Source organism: Bos indicus, chromosome 16 (genome assembly GCF_029378745.1).
Source record: "Bos indicus isolate NIAB-ARS_2022 breed Sahiwal x Tharparkar chromosome 16, NIAB-ARS_B.indTharparkar_mat_pri_1.0, whole genome shotgun sequence".
Lineage (NCBI taxonomy): Eukaryota > Metazoa > Chordata > Mammalia > Artiodactyla > Bovidae > Bos > Bos indicus.
In genome coordinates this window covers 11325534-11345755 of record NC_091775.1, presented here as the reverse complement: position 1 = coordinate 11345755, position 20222 = coordinate 11325534, and the positions used below count along the sequence as shown (strand labels likewise).

Genomic DNA, 20222 nt, shown 5'->3' with positions numbered 1-20222 from the left:
AGAGGGATGGGGTGGGATTGTATGTGGAAGTTCAGCATGGGGGAGCCCATGTGTAACTGTGGCTGATTCATGTTGCTGTATGGTGGGGACCATCATAATATTGTAAATTAATTATCCACCAATTAAAATAAATAACTAAATAAAGTTTAAAAAATACTGGAGTGGGTTGCCATTTCCTTCTCCAGGGGATCTTCCTGACCAGGGATGGAACCTGAGTCTCCTGCATTGCAGACAGATTCTTTACTGACTGAGCCACTAGGGAAGCCTAACCTTACTGTAATTATATTTACAAATAAAAATATGTGCTACAAAGTAGTCTCTCAAAGTTTACAGTAATATTCACTACCAAGGAGAGAGCCTCTCTGCCTTAGCCCATGATATACTCTTAGATTTTTTCTGCATCTTAGCTACATGGCATCTTCTTTGAACATGCTTCTATAAAACTCTTCCTCTCTGCCTTATTTGATTGCAATACCTAGTCTGTCTAGCTCATCACCAGATAATTTGTTTTCTCATGAGTAAACTTGAATTTGATGCCTCAGACTTTTTGACCTCATGCCAGGAAGTACCAAGTTGAATAAGGGGTTGGTGGTGAGGAAGAATCACAGTAGACATTCATCTAAGTGAAAGCCAAACTGAAATCAAAATGTACCAAACTCAGGAGAGGCACTGGGGTTGGGTAGCAAAGCCTAGTAAGGACATATCAATAGACTTATGGGAAAGATCCATGGAAGCCAACAGTTGCAAGGGTTCAATCAATAATTAGATGAATTAATACAAATATTAAAACCAGGACGTGGAAAATGAGGTTACATAGGTGAGGTTAAGCAGGAGGAAGAGGAGTAATACCATGTATGCACAGGAGCCAAGATAAAATCCGGCCAGAGAACTACAGGCTTTCTTATTATGTATTCCTTTAATTTCTGAATAGTACATATGCATTTTGAGTGAAAAGAAAGAAAAGTGAAGCCGCTCAGTCATGTCTGACTCTTTGCGACCCCATGAACTGTAGCCACTAGGCTCCTATGTCCATGAAATTTTTCAGGCAAGAATACTGGCGTGGATTGCCATTTCATTCTCCAGGGGATCTTTCCAACCCAGGGATCAAACCTGGGTCTCCCACACTGTGGGCAGATGCCTTACCATCTGAGCCACCATGGAAGCCCTTGTGTATGAAGCAGCCAAAAATGACAGTTCAATGCCACCTCTTCAAATGATTGTCAGTAGTTTGATGAAAACTCTATTTGGAAAAGTGAGGATACATTCAAGTCTAGATCACATTCCCTACCTGCTAACATTCCACTGAAAGGAAGTTAGAATGAACAATTTGTATAATACAGTTGGATATAATATGCTTTGGTATTGAGAAAGATACATTATTGATATGGTTAAGGACTACATAAATGATTACTTTCACTAGGCACATTTGGAAGCATTTAACTCACATGAACACATACAAATATATATAATACATTCATACATATACCTATTTTTCACAGTAAATTTTTGTAACAGCGATGTGGACATTTATTAGGTACATTTATTATCTTTATTTTAAAAATGAGAACACTGAGATGCAGAGAGATCATAATACCCACCCAGTGGCAAACAATTCATTAATGTTGGAGCTGTTATTTTAAGCACTGTTTGGCGCTGGGCTGGAAGAAGCACAAGTTGGAATCAAGATTTCCGGGAGAAATCTCAATAACCTCGGATATGCAGATGACACCACCCTTATGGCAGAAAGTGAAGAGGAACTCAAAAGCCTCTTGATGAAAGTGAAAGAGGAGAGTGAAAAAGTTGGCTTAAAGCTCAACATTCAGAAAACGAAGATCATGGCATCTGGTCCCACCACTTCATGGGAAATAGATGGGGAAACAGTGGAAACAGTGTCAGACTTTATTTTTCTGGGCTCCAAAATCACTACAGATGGTGACTGCAGCCATGAAATTAAAAGACGGTTACTCCTTGGAAGGAAAGTTATGACCAACCTAGATAGCATATTGAAAAGCAGAGACAGTACTTTGCCAACAAAGGTCTGTCTAGTAAAGGCTATGGTTTCTCCAGTGGTCATGTATGGATGTGAGAGTTGGACTGTGAAGAAGGCTGAGTGCTGAAGAATTGATGCTTTTAAACTGTGGTGTTGGAGAAGACTCTTGAGAGTCCCTTGGACTGCAAGGAGATCCAACCAGTCCATTCTGAAGGAGATGAGCCCTGGGATTTCTTTGGAAGGAATGATGCTAAAGCTGAAACTCCAATACTTTGGCCACCTCATGCAAATAGTTGACTCATAGAAAAGACTGATGCTGGGAGGGATTGAGGACAGGAGGAGAAAGGGACAACAGAGGATGAGATGGCTGGATGGCATCGCCACCTCAATGGATGTGAGTTTGAGTGAACTCCGGGAGTTGGCGATGGACAGGAAGGCCTGGCATGCTGTAATTCATGGGGTCGCAAAGAGTCAGACATGACTGAGTGATTGAACTGAACTGAACTGAACTGGCTCCATTAACCAGCTCTAAACCAACCCTTTGTTGATTTTCCTTCAGTTCATTTCAGTCACTCAGTCCTGTCTGACTCTTTGAGACCCCATGGATTGCAACACTCTAGGCTTCCATGTCCGTCACCAACTCTCAGAGTTTACTTAAACTCATATCTGTCCATTTGAGTCTGTGATGCCATCCAACTGCCATCTGTCATCCCCTTCTCCTTCCACCTTCAATTTTTCCAGCATCAGGGTCTTTTCTAAGGAGTCAGTTCTTCGCATCAGGTGGCCAAAGTATTGGAATTTCAGCATCAGTGCTTCCAATGAATATTCAGGACTGATTTCCTTTAGGATGGACTGCTTGGATCTCTTTGCAGTCCAAGGGAATCTCAAGAGTCTTCTCCAATACCACAGTTCAAAAGATTAGTACTTCGGTGCTCAGCTTTAGTCCAACTCTCACATCCAAACATGATTACTGGAAAAGCCACAGCTTTAACTAGATGAACCTTTGCTAACAAAGTAATGTCTCTGCTTTTTAATATACTGTCTAGTTGGTCATAACTTTTCTTCCAAGGACCAAGCGATTCTTAGTTTCATGGCTGCAGTCACTATTGGCAGTAATTTTGCATCCCCCCAAAATAAACTCTGTCACTGTTTCCCCATCTATTGCCTTGAAGTGGTGAGCTAGATGCCATGACCTTAGTATTCTGAATGTTGAGTTTTAAGCCAACATTTTCACTCCATTCTTTCACTTTCATCAAGAGACTCTTTAGTTCTTCTTTGCTTTCTGCCATAACTGCGGTGTCATGTGCATATCTGAGGTTACTGATATTTCTCCGACAATCTTGATTCCTGTTTGTGCTTCATCCAGCCTGATACTTTGCATGATGTCTCTGCATATAAGTCAAATAAGTTGGATGAAAATACACAACATTGACATATTCCTTTCCCAATTTGGAACCAGTCTGTCCTTCCATGTCTCGTTCTAACTGTTGATTCTTGACCTACATACAAGCTTCTCAGGGCGCAGGTAAGATGGTGTGGTATTCACATCTCTTTAAGAATTTTCTGCAGTTGGTGTGATCCACACAGTCAAAGGCTTTGGCATAGTCAATAAAGCAGAGTAGATGTTTTTCTGGAACTCTCTTGCTTTCTCAAAGATCCAACGGATGTTGACAATTTGATCCCTGGTGCCTCTACCTTTTCTAAATCCAGCTTGAACATCTGGAATTCATGGTACATGTACTGTTAAAGCCTTGCTTGGAGAATTTTGAGCATTACTTTGCTAGCATATGAGATGAGTGCATTTGTGTGGTAGTTTGAACATTCTTTGGCATTGCCTTTCTTAGGGATTGAATGAAAACTGACATTTTTCCAGTCCTGTGGCCACTGTTGAGCTTTCCAAATTTGCTGGCATATTGAGTGCAGCACTTTCACAGCATCATCTTTTAGGATTTGAAATAGCTCAACTGGAATTCCATCACCTCCACTAGCTTTGTTCATAGTGATGCTTCCTAAGGCTGACTTGACTTCACATTCCAGGGTGTCTGGATCCAGATGAGTGATCACACCATCATGATTATCTGGGTCATGAAGATCTTTTTTGTATAGTTCTTCTGTGTATTCTTGCCACTTCTTAATATTTTCTGCTTCTGCTTCCACACCATTTGTGTCCTTTATTGTCCCCATCTTTGCGTGAATATTTCCCTGGTTATGTCTAATTTTCCTGAAGAGATCTCTAGTCTTCCTCCTTCTATTGTTTACCTCTATTTCTTTGCATTGTTCACTGAGGAAGGCTTTCTTATCTCTTCCTGCAATTCTTTGGATCTCTGCATTCAAATGGGTATATCTTCCTTTTTCTCCTTTGCCTTTTGCTTCTCTTCTTTTCATAGCTGTTTGTAAGGCCTCCTCAGACAACCATTTTGCCTTTTTGCATTAATTTTTCTTGTGGATGGTCTTGATCCCTGCCTCCTGTACAATGTCATGACCTCTGTGCATAGTTTTTCAGGCACTCTGTCTATCAGATCTAATCCCTTGAATCTATTTGTCACTTCTACTGTATAGTCCTAAGCGATTTGGTTTAGGTCATATCTGAATGGTCTAGTGGTTTTCCCTACTTTCTTTAAGTCTGAATTTGGCAACAAAGAGTTCATGATCTGAGCTACAGTCAGCTCCCAGTCTTGTTTTTGCTGATTGTATAGAGCTCGTCCAGCTTTAGCGGCAAAGAATATAATCAATCTGATTTTAGTATTGACCATCTGGTGATGTCCATGTGTAGAGTCTTCTCTTGTGTTGTTGGAAGAGGGTGTTTGCTTTGACCAGTGCATTCTCCTGGCAAAACTCTGTTAACCTTTGCCTTGCTTCATTCTGTACTCCAAGGCCAAATTTTCCCATTGCTCCAGGTATTTCTTGACTTCCTACTTTTGCATTCCAATCCTCTATAATGAAAAGGACATCTTTTTTGGGTGTTAGTTCTAGAAGGTCTTGTAGGTCTTCATAGAACCATTCAGCTTCTTCAGCATTACTGGTCAGGGCATAGACTTGGATTACTGTGATACTGAATTGTTTTCATAGATATAGATATAAACATAGATAATGAAACTGAAATTATAAAGCATAAATGCACATACAAAACATATAGGCACCAATGCCTTTCGCTACATTATCTAGAATAGTCAAGAATGGTGTCTTCTCCTAAGACACCAAAGCAAACTCAAAAATAAATTGTAAAATGTGTGAGGGCTGAGAGAGAAGAAATAAATAAAAACATTGAAAACTATGGAATAATGCAATTTCCCTCCATTTTATGAAAAAAATTTATTATGAGATATTTCCTGTCACTTTATAAAAAGATGATCTAAAATGTATATTTACCATAAAAACCTTCCCATTTTTTTTTTGCAGATGGAATAATGTGAATACACTTATACTTTTCTAACTGCGTAATTATTATTTTATATGCACTAGGAATGTGAGCAGTATTTTTTTTTTTTTGGTATGTGTGTTCAGTAACAGTGATCCTGACAAGAAACATTGAATCAAGTAAGCTCAAATATATTTTTAAGGAAAACCAAAATAATAAACAGCTTACCCAATTCCAAGAGTTCAACCAAGCTGTTAGGATCAGCTTAGGCTTATCCTTATTCATACTTACAAATAATCCTGGAGCCTGACAGACAGTATTACAAAATAATTGCTTACTGATTTATTTATTCTCTAAATAAAAAGTAGGAAAAAAATTAAAAGTATTTGATAAATGAAGCCTTCTATGTACCGTATCTTGTATGTGAGTGAGTGACAGTGACTCAGTTCTTTCTGGCTCTTTGTGACTCCATGGGCTGTAGCCTACCAGGCTCCCTTGTCCATGGAATTCTCTAGGCACAAATCCTGGAGTGGGTCGCAATCCTATATCTTGTATAGAATGCCACAAAGGCCAGATCTCACTCATGAAATCTTTATTTTAATGCATAATATAAATGTAAAAGGATGCATTTTATAAATGAACTTATAGGGAAACTGAAGGAAGTTAAAACAGCATAGGTTTGATTTTTAAATTGAAATATAATGAAGTATTATATTACTGTATATTTCAACCATTGTCATTAGAGTTTCTAGCTTTCCACTAAGTTTAAGGTACTGATGAGAAAAGAAAAGCCCTTCAGAGGAGCAAATGTTACTCAGTCGATAAAGAATCTGCCTGCATTGCAGGAGACCCAGATTTGATCCTTGGGTGGGAAAGATCCCCTGGAGGAGGAAATGGTTACTCTCTCAAGTATTCTTGCTTGGAAAATAACATGGACAGAGGAGGCTGGTGGGCTGAAGGCCATGGGGTTGCAAAGAGTTGGACATAACTGAGCAACTAAACCACTAACTTAAAATTCAAGGTAAAATTCAATTGGATTGTTAAAACATTTTAAAATACTCTGTCATATTTCATTATTAATAACAACATACTGAAATATGGAGAAGGCAATGGCACCCCACTCCAGTACTTTTGCCTAGAAAATCCCATGGATGGAGGAGCCTGGTGGGCTGCAGTCCATAGGGTCGCGAAGAGTCGGACACGACTGAGTGAATTCACTTTGACTTTTCACTTTCATGAGTTGGAGAAGAAAATGGCAACCCACTCCAGTGTTCTTGCCTGGAGAATCCCAGGGATGGGGAAGCCTGGTGAGCTGTCATCTATGGGGTCGCAGAGAGTCGGACACGACTGGAGAGACGCAGCAGCAGCAGCAGCACTGAAATAAATTCCTCTATAGACAACAATATATGAGCAGTTTGATCACATACTTTCTCCTGATGAGAGTGGAGGCACACAAAAGTAGCTTTTGAATTAGAACTTCTAGAAGGCTGCTTTGTGTGGATTTTAGTCCCACTTAACAAGCTAATTCCAGCTCACAGCCCGCTCCCTGCCACCCTCCCATTAGCCTCCCATCTGGCAAGCTTCCCTCGTTTGTGCTGACTGGGTTCCTTTGATTGCTTCGTTTGGGATGAAATCAGGACAGTGCCGCTGACATCAGCCTGTCTCATCCAAACTGGGCTGATCAGGTAAAATCAGAGAAGAGGAAGCTGTGTGCCCTCCTGGGAGTTTGGACAGGAGTACATGTTGTCCTTGTTCCTCCTTCAGGTTTTACATCTCTCAACTGATAGATGAGAGGAAAATCTTTTGCAGAGAAGGTTTTCATAAAACGTACCTCAAAAGTGTTTCAAAATTATCTAATCTCACCCAAGCCTCCTCCTCCCATATTCTTATGATGTAGATATCCGTACCATTTAGCTAGTCTCCCAAGTTAGAACGTGTCTCTCCAGTGTTTTCCCACACTACCTCCCAACCAGATTATGCTCTTTGTTAAAATATTATTCTATTTACTGTAACTTATTAAAAGCAAGCTACCATCTTAGAATTCCTGTACTAGTCTGCGCATTTTTCATGAAAAGCCTGTGGGACTTCTCTAGAGATGAAGGTTCTCAAACTTCAATATTTTCTGCCATGCATACTTATCATTTGTCTGGTTAAACGCCTAACTCTTGTCCCTGTAAATGAGAGTTCCTTTGTATTAATTTAAAGCTATTGCTCAGTAATGAGTGTGAAATCTGTAATAAATGTAAGTTAGTCATAAACATAATATCTTCATTCTTAGCTGTAAAAATGCTCTGATTCTCTTCCCGACCCGGGGATCAAACTTGCACCTCTTGCATTGCAAGTGGATTCTTTACTGCTGACCCACGAGGGAAACAGCAGAGTTTTCATTTGTGTTCATCTATTTTGCATCCCCTACAGCCTGTGAAGGGAATGAGGGGGTCACCAAGGTGAATGATGTGCCCCTGGTGGTTCTACAGCCCAGCTGAGGAAACAAGAGTGTGGCAATCCTGTGTCACTCACAGGGGATTCTAGCAAACTGCCCATTCTGTCGACCAGCATCTTTCTTGTTCTGGACAATAAATAAATCTGTCCTCTATTTTAGGGTAAGGCACTAGCCCTGTACAAGGCTGTACAAACATCCTTGACATGATCACCCAGAACAAAAGATAAGATGCACAGAAACTGGGAAACCCATGAAGAGTTGTTTCCTAATATGCGTTAATTACTGAATAGTGGTTTTAAAAAATTACAAAAGGCATTTGAAAGTTTCTATTCAAATAAAGGGAAATGCACAATTTAAATTAATGTTTGTGGTAGCTTGTACTGTATTTAAATTGTGTATCAAAATTTCCATAGTAACAGCATAAGCATTCATTATTATTTTCACTTAATACATGTGCATGTACATGTTCTTATCAATTGTCATCAAATTATTTGGCCTTTTGATCTGTTAAATGAAGTAATCTTTAAGAGCAGGGATGGCTAATAGGTGTAAACTCACATTATGTGTTTACTATCTTGGTGTTTCAGTTCCCTGAAATGTCGAGTTAGAAAAAATTTGAAGTTCCAACTGTGCTCAGTATATATGTGTATATATATATATATATGTGTGTATATATATATATATATATATATATATATATATATATATAAACACTTAATGACTGATTTAAACTGTTTTTTTTTTAATTTTTATACTAGCTTAAAAACAAAGCAAACAAAATACCAATTCATTAAAACAACATGCTGAGATTCACACAGCTATTGATTTTATGAAGCATTTTATTTAATGTAAAATACAGAATACAAATATTATTTATAACTCTTTTCTTTTTCCTATGTGTTTAATTACCCTCAGCAAGAGATAGTTCTAAAGCTAAGACAAAGATTGAGCTATTTCATTAGCATGCACATAGAGTATTTTGATGAAAACAAAAATATTTAGCAGTTGAAACAGGCTGGACAAAGCAATCTGTCTCTGAGAACACTGAAAATATGCAGTGAATTCTTTAGTTGATGAAAGAAAGAAAAACAGATGATTCAGAATGAGCTGAATAAAGAAGATTTGAATCCTGTTCTTGGTGTAGAGTTAATGTGAGTCATCATTGAGCCTTGCCTAATGGTTCCCTTAATTTCCCTGAATTTAGTTCTAGTCTCCACTCAGTTCTGGGTGATCTGCTCACTTATTTGATAAATGTATGCTTTATTTTTTTAATTATTATATCTGTCCTTACTCTTCCATACTCTTGATGTAGCTTTCAAGTTGTATATGTTTAGTAATAGCACATATTTGAAATAAGCTCTGTGCCATTAGTAGAGTGGCTTGGGAAATACCATGCATCCCAAAAGAGAATTTGCATATAGATATGACTGTCTAGCCAAGGCTATGGTTTTTCCAGTGGTCATGAATGGATGTGAGAGTTGGACTGTGAAGAAAGCTGAGTGCCGAAGAATTGATGCTTTTGAACTGTGGTGTTGGAGAAGACTCTTGAGAGTCCCTTGGATTGCAAGGAGATCCAACCAGTCCATTCTAAAGGAGATAGGTCCTGGGTGTTCTTTGGAAGGAATGATGCTAAAGCTGAAACTCCAGTACTTTGGCCACCTCATGTGAAGAGTTGACTCATTGGAAAAGACTCTGATGTTGGGAGGGATTGGGGGCAGGAGGAGAAGGAGACGACAGGATGAGATGGCTGGATGGCATCACCAACTCAATGGACATGAGTTTGGGTGAACTCCGGGAGTTGGTGATGGACAGGGAGGCCTGGTGTGCTGCAATTCATGGGGTCCCAAAGAGTCGGACATGACTGAGTGACTGAACTGAACTGAATTGATGATGGACTTCCCAGGTGGCTAAGTGGTAAAAGAATCCACCTGCAATGCAAAAGATGCATGTAGGAGATGTGAGTTCAATCCACAGATTGGGAAGATCCCCTGGAGATGGAAGGAAATGGCAACCCACTCCAGTATGCTTGCTTGGCAATCCCATGGACAGTGGAGCCTGGTAGGCTTCAGTCTGTGGATCACAAGAGTTGTACACAACTTAGCAACTAAACAACAACAAATATGGCAGTACTATAAGGTGGAATATAAAATCTCTACACCCACCAGGAGGAGGGGATGCTGTATGAAAGAGTTACAGTAGGCATTAGCAAAGCAACTATATATATATATATATATATATATACACACAATTTTTTTTCTTAACAGTCTGGTGTGTATTTACTAAACTAAAAAGTGCCAAAGTGCAAAAGCTCTACCTTAGAAAATAGGGTGAAATAATTCAAAATTGACTTCTGTGTGTTCTTCCTGAGGGCTCTTAACAGAGCTTGGAATGGAACATTGTAGATTTTAGCCCCTAGTTGTCGGGGCGAGGGGAGGAGGGTGGCTCAACTTTTGGCAACGGTACTGTTGGCCTGGAGACTCATATGTAGCAAAACAAACAGTAGTACATCAATTGAGTAATGCAAAGGATTGTAAGATTCACTAGTCCTGTCACAGAACCCATCATACAAAATTGTTTGGTTTTAAAGTGACAGCCAGCATCACTACATTAAGAAGCTGCAATGCTGCCTGGAAGTATTTCTGATAATTTGATCTTTCCAATAGAAATGACACTGCCAGTGTTCTGTTTGTACCATTGATTTTATATAGGCTCTGTTGGTAGCAATTAAATATAACATTTATTCCCTAGACTGAAGAATCCTAGGGAGTAAAACTAGATAGGTTTGGGAATAAAATTAGAAGGGAACTGGAAAACTGAATGTTCTGAATTCTGAACTAATCGAAAATAAAATAAATTTGGCCCTATCTACACCTTGGAATGAATTATACTGAATTGACATTGGATTACTCTCTGGATTGGGAGTAAATTAATGAACCTGTTGGTTCATCATTGCTTAGGTCATATTAGTGGGAAATATTTCAAAGTATATGCTTTGAATGAAGAATGTGTTGATAGTTTCCAACCAAGAGAGTGTATAATGTACAATATTAAGAACAATTACACTATGGTTTACTGCATAGATTATTTGTAAAACACTGTTGTTTACACCGGAGCATGTAAATTTTTGTTTGTTTTGGTTGACTGTATTCTATTTATCTCCTGTGATTCTAACTCCAAAAGACACAAATAGTTGGTCTAAATATAGGCCCCTGAGGCAAAAACCAGAACCCATCTGTTGGCCAGCAAATTAGGACTTGACCTAGTAGAGTAGGAAAATGGCAACCCACTCCAATATTCTTGCCTGGAAAATTCCATGGACAGAGGAGCCTGGCAGGCTATAGTTCATGGGGTCACAAAGAGTTGAACACAATTGAACACACACACACACAGATACACACACATACTAGTGTGAACCCATTTTTCAACAACAAGGACTAAAGTTATTTGTAAATATGGATAGGGTTCATTATCTGTGTAAATTAGGCTTTCTTAGGAATTTCAACAGAGAATACAGTGAAACCTTTAAACTTTTGATGACAATGCGTGTTTGAGTGCTCAGTCATTTCAGTTGTGTCCAACTCTTTGCGACCCTTTGGGCTGTAGCCCACCAGGCTGTTCTGTCCATGGAATTCTCCAGGCAAGAATACTGGAGTGGGTTGCTGTGCTCTCCTCCAGGGGATCTTCCCAACCCAGGGGTCAGACCTGCATCTCCTGCATTGCAAGCATATTCTTTACAGCTGAACCACTGGGGAAGCCCCTTTGATGACACCAGCAATGGTCAAAGGAGAAAAAAGCAGGTTTACAGGGAGTTCTTCAGCCCGGGTTAAAAGTGATGCACTCGAGGGCTGATTCTCAGCCCTTGTGGTGATTGCAGAGTCACATAGAAAGATTTTAAGAACTGCCAATGCCCGCCCCCCTTTCCAGAGTCCTTTGGTCTTGGCTGTTACCTACATGTCAGAATATTTTTTAAAAACTCTCCAGTTTTGATGTGCAGTGCACGTTGAGAATAACTGCACTAAACTCCAATTCCTGCAACAAAACTCCCTAGATCAGTAGGCTTGCATTTGCTTTTAGTTCAGAAAGCCTGCTGGATCAGGGTGAGTTTCAGCTCTCAGGAACAGAAAAGTCCCCAAACCAAAACACAAACACACAATACCTTACCCTCATCTAGAAACCCAGTCAGGCATTTGAAAAGGTGACTGTTCTTATCAGGGACCAGCTCTCTCTACTGGGATCCCTTTCATGAGGCAGAAGGAGAGAACACACAGGGAGGGGGGACCAGCATTTCCACAGACTGAAAAGGGCTGTTTTCCTGCTCTCTGATTCCTTCTCAACTCTGTTTAGGAAATATTGTGGAGAACAAAGTAAAACACTTTCCTTTGTGGCTGAACTCCTCCATCTCAAATATACAGAAAACGTTTCTGAATTGCCAAGAGAAATAGAATGTTTGGCATTTTCCAAATTTATTTGAAAAGTCTTTAAAATCTCACTTGACTCTTTCTCTTTCATTCTTTCTCTTTCTCTTCTCTCTCTCTCTCTTTCCATCCCTCCCTCCCTTCTTCCCTCCCTCCATCCCTTTCTCTGTCTGTCTTTGGAAGGCAGTTTAAATAGGCAGAAATCAATTTGAGAAACACAGTAATACACATTTCCATCATGGTTACAAATATACAATAACTATTCATTTCTTCCTCTTTCCTTTCAGTATAGGAGTTTTACTGGATTTAAACATTTTAAGGTATCAGAAATAAGTTTTATAATTATTCAGGTTATTTTATATGCAGTTATAATTTTATAGGAACCTATATTAAACTTGCTCCATTTTCATATAACCCCAGGGAAAATTTTGCAGATAGTCCTGGATCACACTGGGCTTTGTTCACTCTTTTTACTGCAGTTTGAGCAGAGAGTCCTGGTTAATACATGAAATAGAGATCATGATATACTGTTCTAAGAAATTAATTTTCATGTTATGCATCAAAGGAATAATAACATCCCATGGAGAAGAACTTAAAATACCTCTTCTTTTATAAGATTCAGCCTCATGGTGCTTATTCCAGTGTAAATCTTCCTAACATTATGACAGACATGCAGGATCAGTGTATATTTAAGAAGACTAAAGGCTTGGACTTTCACATTCAAGTCAATTCAGAAACTACCTCATTTAAATAATAGTTATTGATACTAACATGAATGGTTATTGACTTTTTAACAAATGATGATTTCTGCATCTAATGAATATTTCATTTTTCTATTTATTCTGTTAGAGGGATAAACAGAATAGATTGATTTTTATATGTTAAGTTGATCTTAATTTCCTGGAATAAATCAAATTTGGTCATCTTGCCAGTTTTAAATTTGCAGAATCAGTTTGTTAATATTTCTTTAGGATTTTGCACCTGCATTAATGAACAAGTTTGACAAACTTTCCTTCATTTTTTAATTCTTTTTCTCTATTTCAAGCACTACTGAGATATAATTGACAAACAAAATTTATATATATTTAAGGTGTACATCTGCTGGTTTAATATACATATACATTTTAAAATAATTACTATAAATAAACAGCACATTAATTTCCTCATATAGTGAACATTTTTTAAAAGCTCAAATTATTCACTTATCAGAATTCACCTATACAATAGACTATTATTAGCTATAGTCATTATTAACTATAATCCATCTAATAATGTACATTAGGTTCCCAGAACTTGTTCATCTTGTAACTGAATTCTTGTATTGTTTGACCAATATTTCTCCATTACCCCTATCCCCAAGTCCACAGTAACTTCAGTGGTAGAAGTTCAACAGTTTTAGAATCCACATATTAAGAGTTAATACAGTATATGCTTTCTTTGTCTGGCTTACTTCACTTAGAATAATGTCTTCCATGTTCATACATGCTGACAAAAATAGCAAGATTTTCTTATTTTCTATGACTGAATAATATCTCCTATGTGCACAATTTATCCATCACATTTTCCCATATCTTGGCTATTTTTAATAATGCTGCAATAAGTATAAGAATGCAAGTAATTTATTGGTAATTATATAAAGAAAATAAACTCACTGTCTCAAAGTGATATCTGCATTCTCATACTTATTGCAGCATTATTAAAATAGCCAAGATACTTCGCTAAATTTAAAATAAGGTTTCTTGTTTTTTTTTTTTGGCTTGTGAGTTGTATGAGATCCTCATATATTTTTCATATTAACCCCTTATGAGATATGAATTTATAAATGTTTTCTCCAACTCTGAAGGTTGACCCTCCATTTGCTGATTATTTCCTTTGCTGGGCAGAGGTTTTTGGTGAGTTGTAATTCTACTTGTTGATTGCTTTTGGTGTTTTACACAAAAATTCATTGCCACACCAATTCCAAGGAGGTTTTTCCTATGTTTTCTTCTTGGAGTTTTATGGTTTTATGTCTTAAATTTAAGTCTTTAACTAATTTTAATTTGATTTTTATATTTTGTGCAAGATAAGGAGTCTGATTTCACTCTATGGCATATAGTTATCCACTTTTCCAAAAGCTATTTGTTGAAAAGGCTACCTATTCCCTATGTGTTTCCTAGGCATTCTTGTAATAGGTTATGTATACATGTATAGATTTATTTCAGGACTCTATTTCTATTCCATTGTGTCAATTTTTAACATGCATACCATTAGTTCAGTTCAGTCGCTCAGTAGTGTCTGACTCTTTGCGACCCCATGAATCGCAGCACGCCAGGCCTCCCTGTCCATCACCAACTCCTGGAGTTCACTCAAACTCATGTCCATCAAGGTGGTGTTGCCATCCAGCCATCTCATCCTCTGGGGTCCCAAGAGTCGGACACGACTGAGCAACTGAACTGAACTGAACACAGTCAAAGGCTTTATATAGTCTTTATTACTATAGCTTTGTGAAATCAGGCAATATGACAGCTCCAGTTTTGTTCATTTTTCTCAAAATTGATGTGATTATTCAGGGTCTTTAGTAGTTCCACATAAGTTTTATGATAGTTTTTTTTTTTTTTTTTAACCATTCCTGAGGAAAAAATACCATTGGAGTTTTGGTGGTCATTTTATTCATTATGAAATTATCTGTGAGCCTTTATTCAGTTCAGTTCAGTTCAGTTCAGTCGCTCAGTAGTGTCCGACTCTTTGTGACCCCATGAATCACAGCACGCCAGGCCTCCCTGTCCATCACCAACTCCCAGAGTTCACCGAGACTCACATCCATCGAGTCAGTGATGCCATCCAGCCATCTCATTCTCTGGCATCCCCTTCTCCTCCTGCCCCCAATCCCTCTCAGCATCAGAGTCTTTTCCAATGAGTCAACTCTTCGCATGAGGTGGCCAAAGTACTGGAGTTTCAGCTTTAGCATCATTCCTTCCAAAGAAATCCCAGGGCTGATCTCCTTCAGAATGGACTGGTTGGATCTCCTTGCAGTCCAAGGGACTCTCAAGAGTCTTCTCCAACACCACAGTTCAAAAGCATCAATTCTTTGGCACTCAGCTTTCTTCATAGTCCAACTCTCACATCCATACATGACCACTGGAAAAACCATAGCCTTGACTAGATGGACCTTTGTTGCAAAGTAATATCTCTGCTTTTGAATATGCTATCTAGGTTGGTCATAACTTTTCTTCCAAGGAGTAAATGTCTTTTAATTTCATGGCTGCAGTCACCATCTGCAGTGATTTGAGAGCCCAGAAAAATAAAGTCTGACACTGTTTCCACTGTTTCCCCATCTATTTCCTGTGAAGTGATGGGACCGATGCCATGCTCTTCATTTTCTGAATGTTGAGTTTTAAGCCAACTTTTTTACTCTCTTTCACCTTCATCAAGAGGCTTTTTAGTTCCTCTTCACTTTCTGCCATAAGGGTGGTGTCATCTGCATATCGGAGGTTATTGATATTTCTCTTGGCAATCTTGATTCCAGCTTGTGCTTCTTCCAGCCCAGCGTTGCTCATGATGTACTTTGCATATAAGTTAAATAAGCAGGGTGACAATACACAGCCTTGACATACTCCTTTTCCTATTATTAGATTTCCTATTATTAGATATTAGAACCTTTATTAGATTGAGGTATATTCTTTGTATTCCTAATTTATGAACAGTTTTTATCATGGAAGGGTATTGAATTTTTTCAGTTGTTTTTATGCATCTATTGAGAAGGTCACATATTTTAATCCTTTATTTTGTTAGTGTTTTGTATCATATTTATTGATTTGAGTATGTTGAACTATAATTGCATCCCAGGGATAAATCCTACTTGATTGTGGTGTATATTTTAATGTGTTGTTGAATTTGAATTGCTAGTATTTTTTTGAAGATTTTTACATCTATTTTTTTTTTTCAGTATATTGGCCTGTAATTTTCTTTTCTTATAGTATCTTTGTTTGGCTTTGGTATCAGGGTAATGCTGATCTTTTAAAATATATTTGAGAGTGTTTTTATGAGAGTTTGAAAAAGATTGACATTAATTCTTTAACTATTTAGTAGAATTGCCTGAGCTTTGCAGTACTGGGAGATTTGGAGTTAGTGATTTAATTTCCTTACTTCTTACTGGTCTGTTCAGATTTTCTATTTCTTCCTGATTCTGTCTTGGTATTTTTTCATCTCAGAAATGTATTCATCTAGGTTATCCAATTTAATGCATGCAGTTGCTCAGCATAGTCTATTATGATCTTTTGTATCTTTGTTGCATCAGTTGTAAGATTTCATCTTTCATTTGTAATTTCATATTTGAATCCCCTCTGTTTTTCTTGGATCGTCTACCTAACAGTTTTTTATTTTTCTATATTAAACACAATTATTGAGTTGTATTCCATTGACTTTCTGGTCACTACATCATCAATTTCTGCTCAGTTATTTTTTAGTATTTCCTTTAACCTGCTAAATTCTGCACTTAATTTATTCTCTTACCAGTTCCTCAAGATATGAAGTTAGGTTGTTTGAGAATTTTTTCTAACTGTAGTAATTTTTCACTATAAACTTCTCTTTTAGAATGTTTTGGCTGCATTCCATAAATTTTTACATGTGTGATTTAATTTTTATCTGTTTCAAGGTACTTTTTGCTTTCTCTTTTATTTCTCCTTTGACTTATTGGTTATTGAGTAACATATTTTTTAATTTCAATATGATGGTTAATTTTTCAAATTTGATTTCTAGTTTCATATTATTATGGTAGTAAAATGCTTGATATGTTTTTAATCTTCTTGTATTTTTACAACTTTCTTGTGACCCAACATATTATCTATTATGAAAACAGACGATGCTTCCAATGATCCATCCATTGTTAAAAGTAGGAATAGAAATATATTTCTATTTCCGCCTTCAGTTCTGTTAATACTGTTAATATTTAGATAGTCTAATGTTGGATTCAAATATATTTAGGATTGTTATATGCTCTTTTTTTTTAATAAAAAAAATTGTATTTACTTAGAAGCATTCAGAATGTCAACAAAACAGCTGCAACTTTTTTTCTTTTTCTTTTTTTTTTGCAATTACAGAGTGGTATTCAGTTAACAGAACAACAATTATTCGTATAAGCTGCATCAGAGACAACTGAAGATGAAAAAACTACCATCCGCATATATAACTAATTTGTGCTGTGCACCAACAAGAACCTGCTTTAAATTTCCATGCCAATTTACAACCCCCATACTGTACCAGGCAAGGTTAGTGGCTATTGAAAATACCACCAGGACAGGGCTATCTAAAGACACATTCGGTAGTGTGTTAACTATACAAAAAAAGACACTGTACAGTTTAAAAACAAATCTTACACAGCCTTACATTTCAATTTTTTTTTCTTTAAAAGGAGTGAGTTGTGTACAGGGGGGTTAAATGCTTTATAGACAAGAAAAAAAAAAAAAAAAAACTGCGCTAGAACCAACTTATTCATCATCATCATCTTCTTCCTCCTCCTCATCCTCTTCATCTTCTTCCTCCTCCTCATCCTCTTCATCTTCCTCATCTTCCTCCTCTTCCTTCTTTTTCTTGCTCTTTTCAGCCTTGACAACTCCCTTTTTTGCTGCATCAGGCTTCCCTTTAGCTCGGTATGCGGCAATATCCTTTTCATACTTTTCCTTCAGCTTAGCAGCCTTCTTCTCATAAGGCTGCTTATCATCCGCAGCAGTGTTATTCCACATCTCTCCCAGTTTCTTTGCAACATCACCAATAGACAGGCCAGGATGTTCGCCTTTGATTTTTGGACGATACTCAGAACAAAACAAGAAAAAGGCCGAAGGAGGCCTCTTAGGTGCATTGGGATACTTGAACTTCTTTTTTGTTTCCCCTTTAGGAGGAATATAAGTTTTCATTTCTCTTTCATAACGGGCCTTGTCCACCTTTGCCATGTCTTCAAATTTTCCTTTCTCTTTAGCAGACATGGTCTTCCACCTCTCTGAGCACTTCTTAGAAAACTCTGAGAAGTTGACGGAAGCATCCGGGTGCTTCTTCGTGTGCTCCTCCCGGCAAGTTTGCACAAAGAATGCATATGATGACATTTTGCCTCTCGGCTTCTTAGGATCTCCTTTGCCCATGTTTAATTATTTTTCCTCCGCGAGGCACAGAGTCGCCCAGTGCCCGTCCGGCTCTCACTTGCCCCGGCGCTGTCTCTATGGAGCTCAATGTACTGCAATGCCTGTTATATGCTCTTGATAAACCAATCTCTTTAACACTATTTAGTAGCCTTCTTTTTCTCTTCTGACTAATTTTGACTGAATATATATGCATTTTGTTTGATGTAAGTATTGACAATTTGGTTCTCTTTCTGTTAACATTTGCATGAAAATTCTTTTTCCATTCCTTCATTTCAGCCTTTGTGTGGTTAAAGCTAATGTGAATCATGTAGGCAGCACATTGTTGGATCTTATTTGCTGTAAATTCAGTTGCTTTGTTTCTTTTGATTGGAGAATTTAATCCATGTACATTTAAAGTAATTATTGATAGGTAACAATAAACTGTGGAAAATCCTGAAAGACATGGGAATACCAGACCACCTGACCTGCCTCTTGAGAAACCTGTATGCAGGTCAGGAAGCAACAGTTAAAACTGGACATGGAACAACAGACTGGTTCCAAATAGGAAAAGGAGTATGTCAAGGCTGTATATTGTCACCCTGCTTATTTAACTTATATGCAGAGTACATCATGAGAAATGCTGTGCTGGAAGAAGCACAAGCTGGAATCAAGATTGCCGGGAGAAATATCAATAACCTCAGAAATTCGGATTATACCACCCTTATGGCAGAAAGTGAAGAGGAACTAAAAAGCCTCTTGATGAAAGTGAAAGTGGAGAGTGAAAAAGTTGGCTTAAAGCTCAACACTCAGAAGACTGAGATCATGGCATCTGGTCCCAACACTTCATGGGAAATAAATGGGGAAACAGTGGAAACAGTATCAGACTTCATTTTCCTGGGCTCTCAAATCACTGCAGATGATGATTGCAGCCATGAAATTAAAAGACACTTACTCCTTGGAAGAAAAGTTATGACCAACCTAGATGGCATATTGAAAAGCAGAGACATTACTTTGCCAACAAAGGTCCGTCTAGTCAAGGCTGTGGTTTTTCCAGTGGTCATGTATGGATTTGATAGTTGGACTGTGAAGAAGGCTGAGTGCTGAAGAATTGATGCTTTTAAACTGTGGTGTTGGGGAAGACTCTTGAGAGTCCCTTGGTCTGCAAGGAGATCCAACCAGTCCATTCTGAAGATCAGTCCTGGGATTTCTTTGGAAGGAATGATGCTAAAGCTGAAACTCCAGTACTTTGGCCACCTCATGTGAAGTGTTGACTCATTGGAAAAGACTCTGATGCTGGGAGGGATTGGGGGCAGGAGGAGAAGGGGTTGCCAGAGGATGAGATGGCTGGATGGCATCACTGACTTGATGGATGTGAGTCTGAGTGAACTCCGGGAGTTGGTGATGGACAGGGAGGCCTGGCGTGCTGCAATTCATGGGGTTGCAAAGAGTCGGACACTACTGAGCAACTGAACTGAACTGAACTCAACTGAAGGACTTATTATTTTCACTTTATTGATTAATTTCTGACATTTTATAGTTTCTTTGATCCATTCTTCCTTTATTTGTATTTGTATGCTTTAATTCCTTTCTCATTAATTTTTTGTATCTACTATAGGTTTTTTCCTTTTTTGTGTGTTTATGATGAAGCTTACATAAAAATCTTAGACCTAACAGTCTATTTTAAGAGAGCAACAATTTACTTTCAATTGCATTTAAAAGCTCTAGACTTCTCTTCTCCACATATTTTATGCCAGTGATGTCATGCTTCACATCTTTTTATATTATGCATCCATTAAAATTTACTGAAGCTATACTTATTTTAATGCTATCACTTTAAACTTATATTTTGGAGTTAAAAGCATACCATAATTATATTTCAACAATCTGACTTTATATATTTACCATTACCAGTGAGTTTTATATT

At 37.9% G+C, this 20222-nt stretch overlaps 1 protein-coding gene across 1 annotated transcript; it reads right to left on the bottom strand.

Annotated features, from left to right (window-relative positions):
- Positions 1–17183: 17183 nt before the first annotated feature.
- LOC109570634 (high mobility group protein B1) lies at positions 17184–18423 on the bottom strand. The gene has a single exon (XM_070767913.1). It carries the CDS (start codon positions 18317–18319, stop codon positions 17672–17674), a length of 648 nt encoding a protein of 215 aa, XP_070624014.1. The 5' UTR covers positions 18320–18423; the 3' UTR covers positions 17184–17671.
- Between the last annotated feature and the right edge of the window lie 1799 nt (positions 18424–20222).

What these genes read in the sequence shown, in the direction of transcription:
- LOC109570634 (XM_070767913.1), bottom strand. Translation starts at nt 18,319, where the DNA reads ATGGGCAAAGGAGATCCTAAGAAGCCGAGAGGCAAAATGTCATCATAT.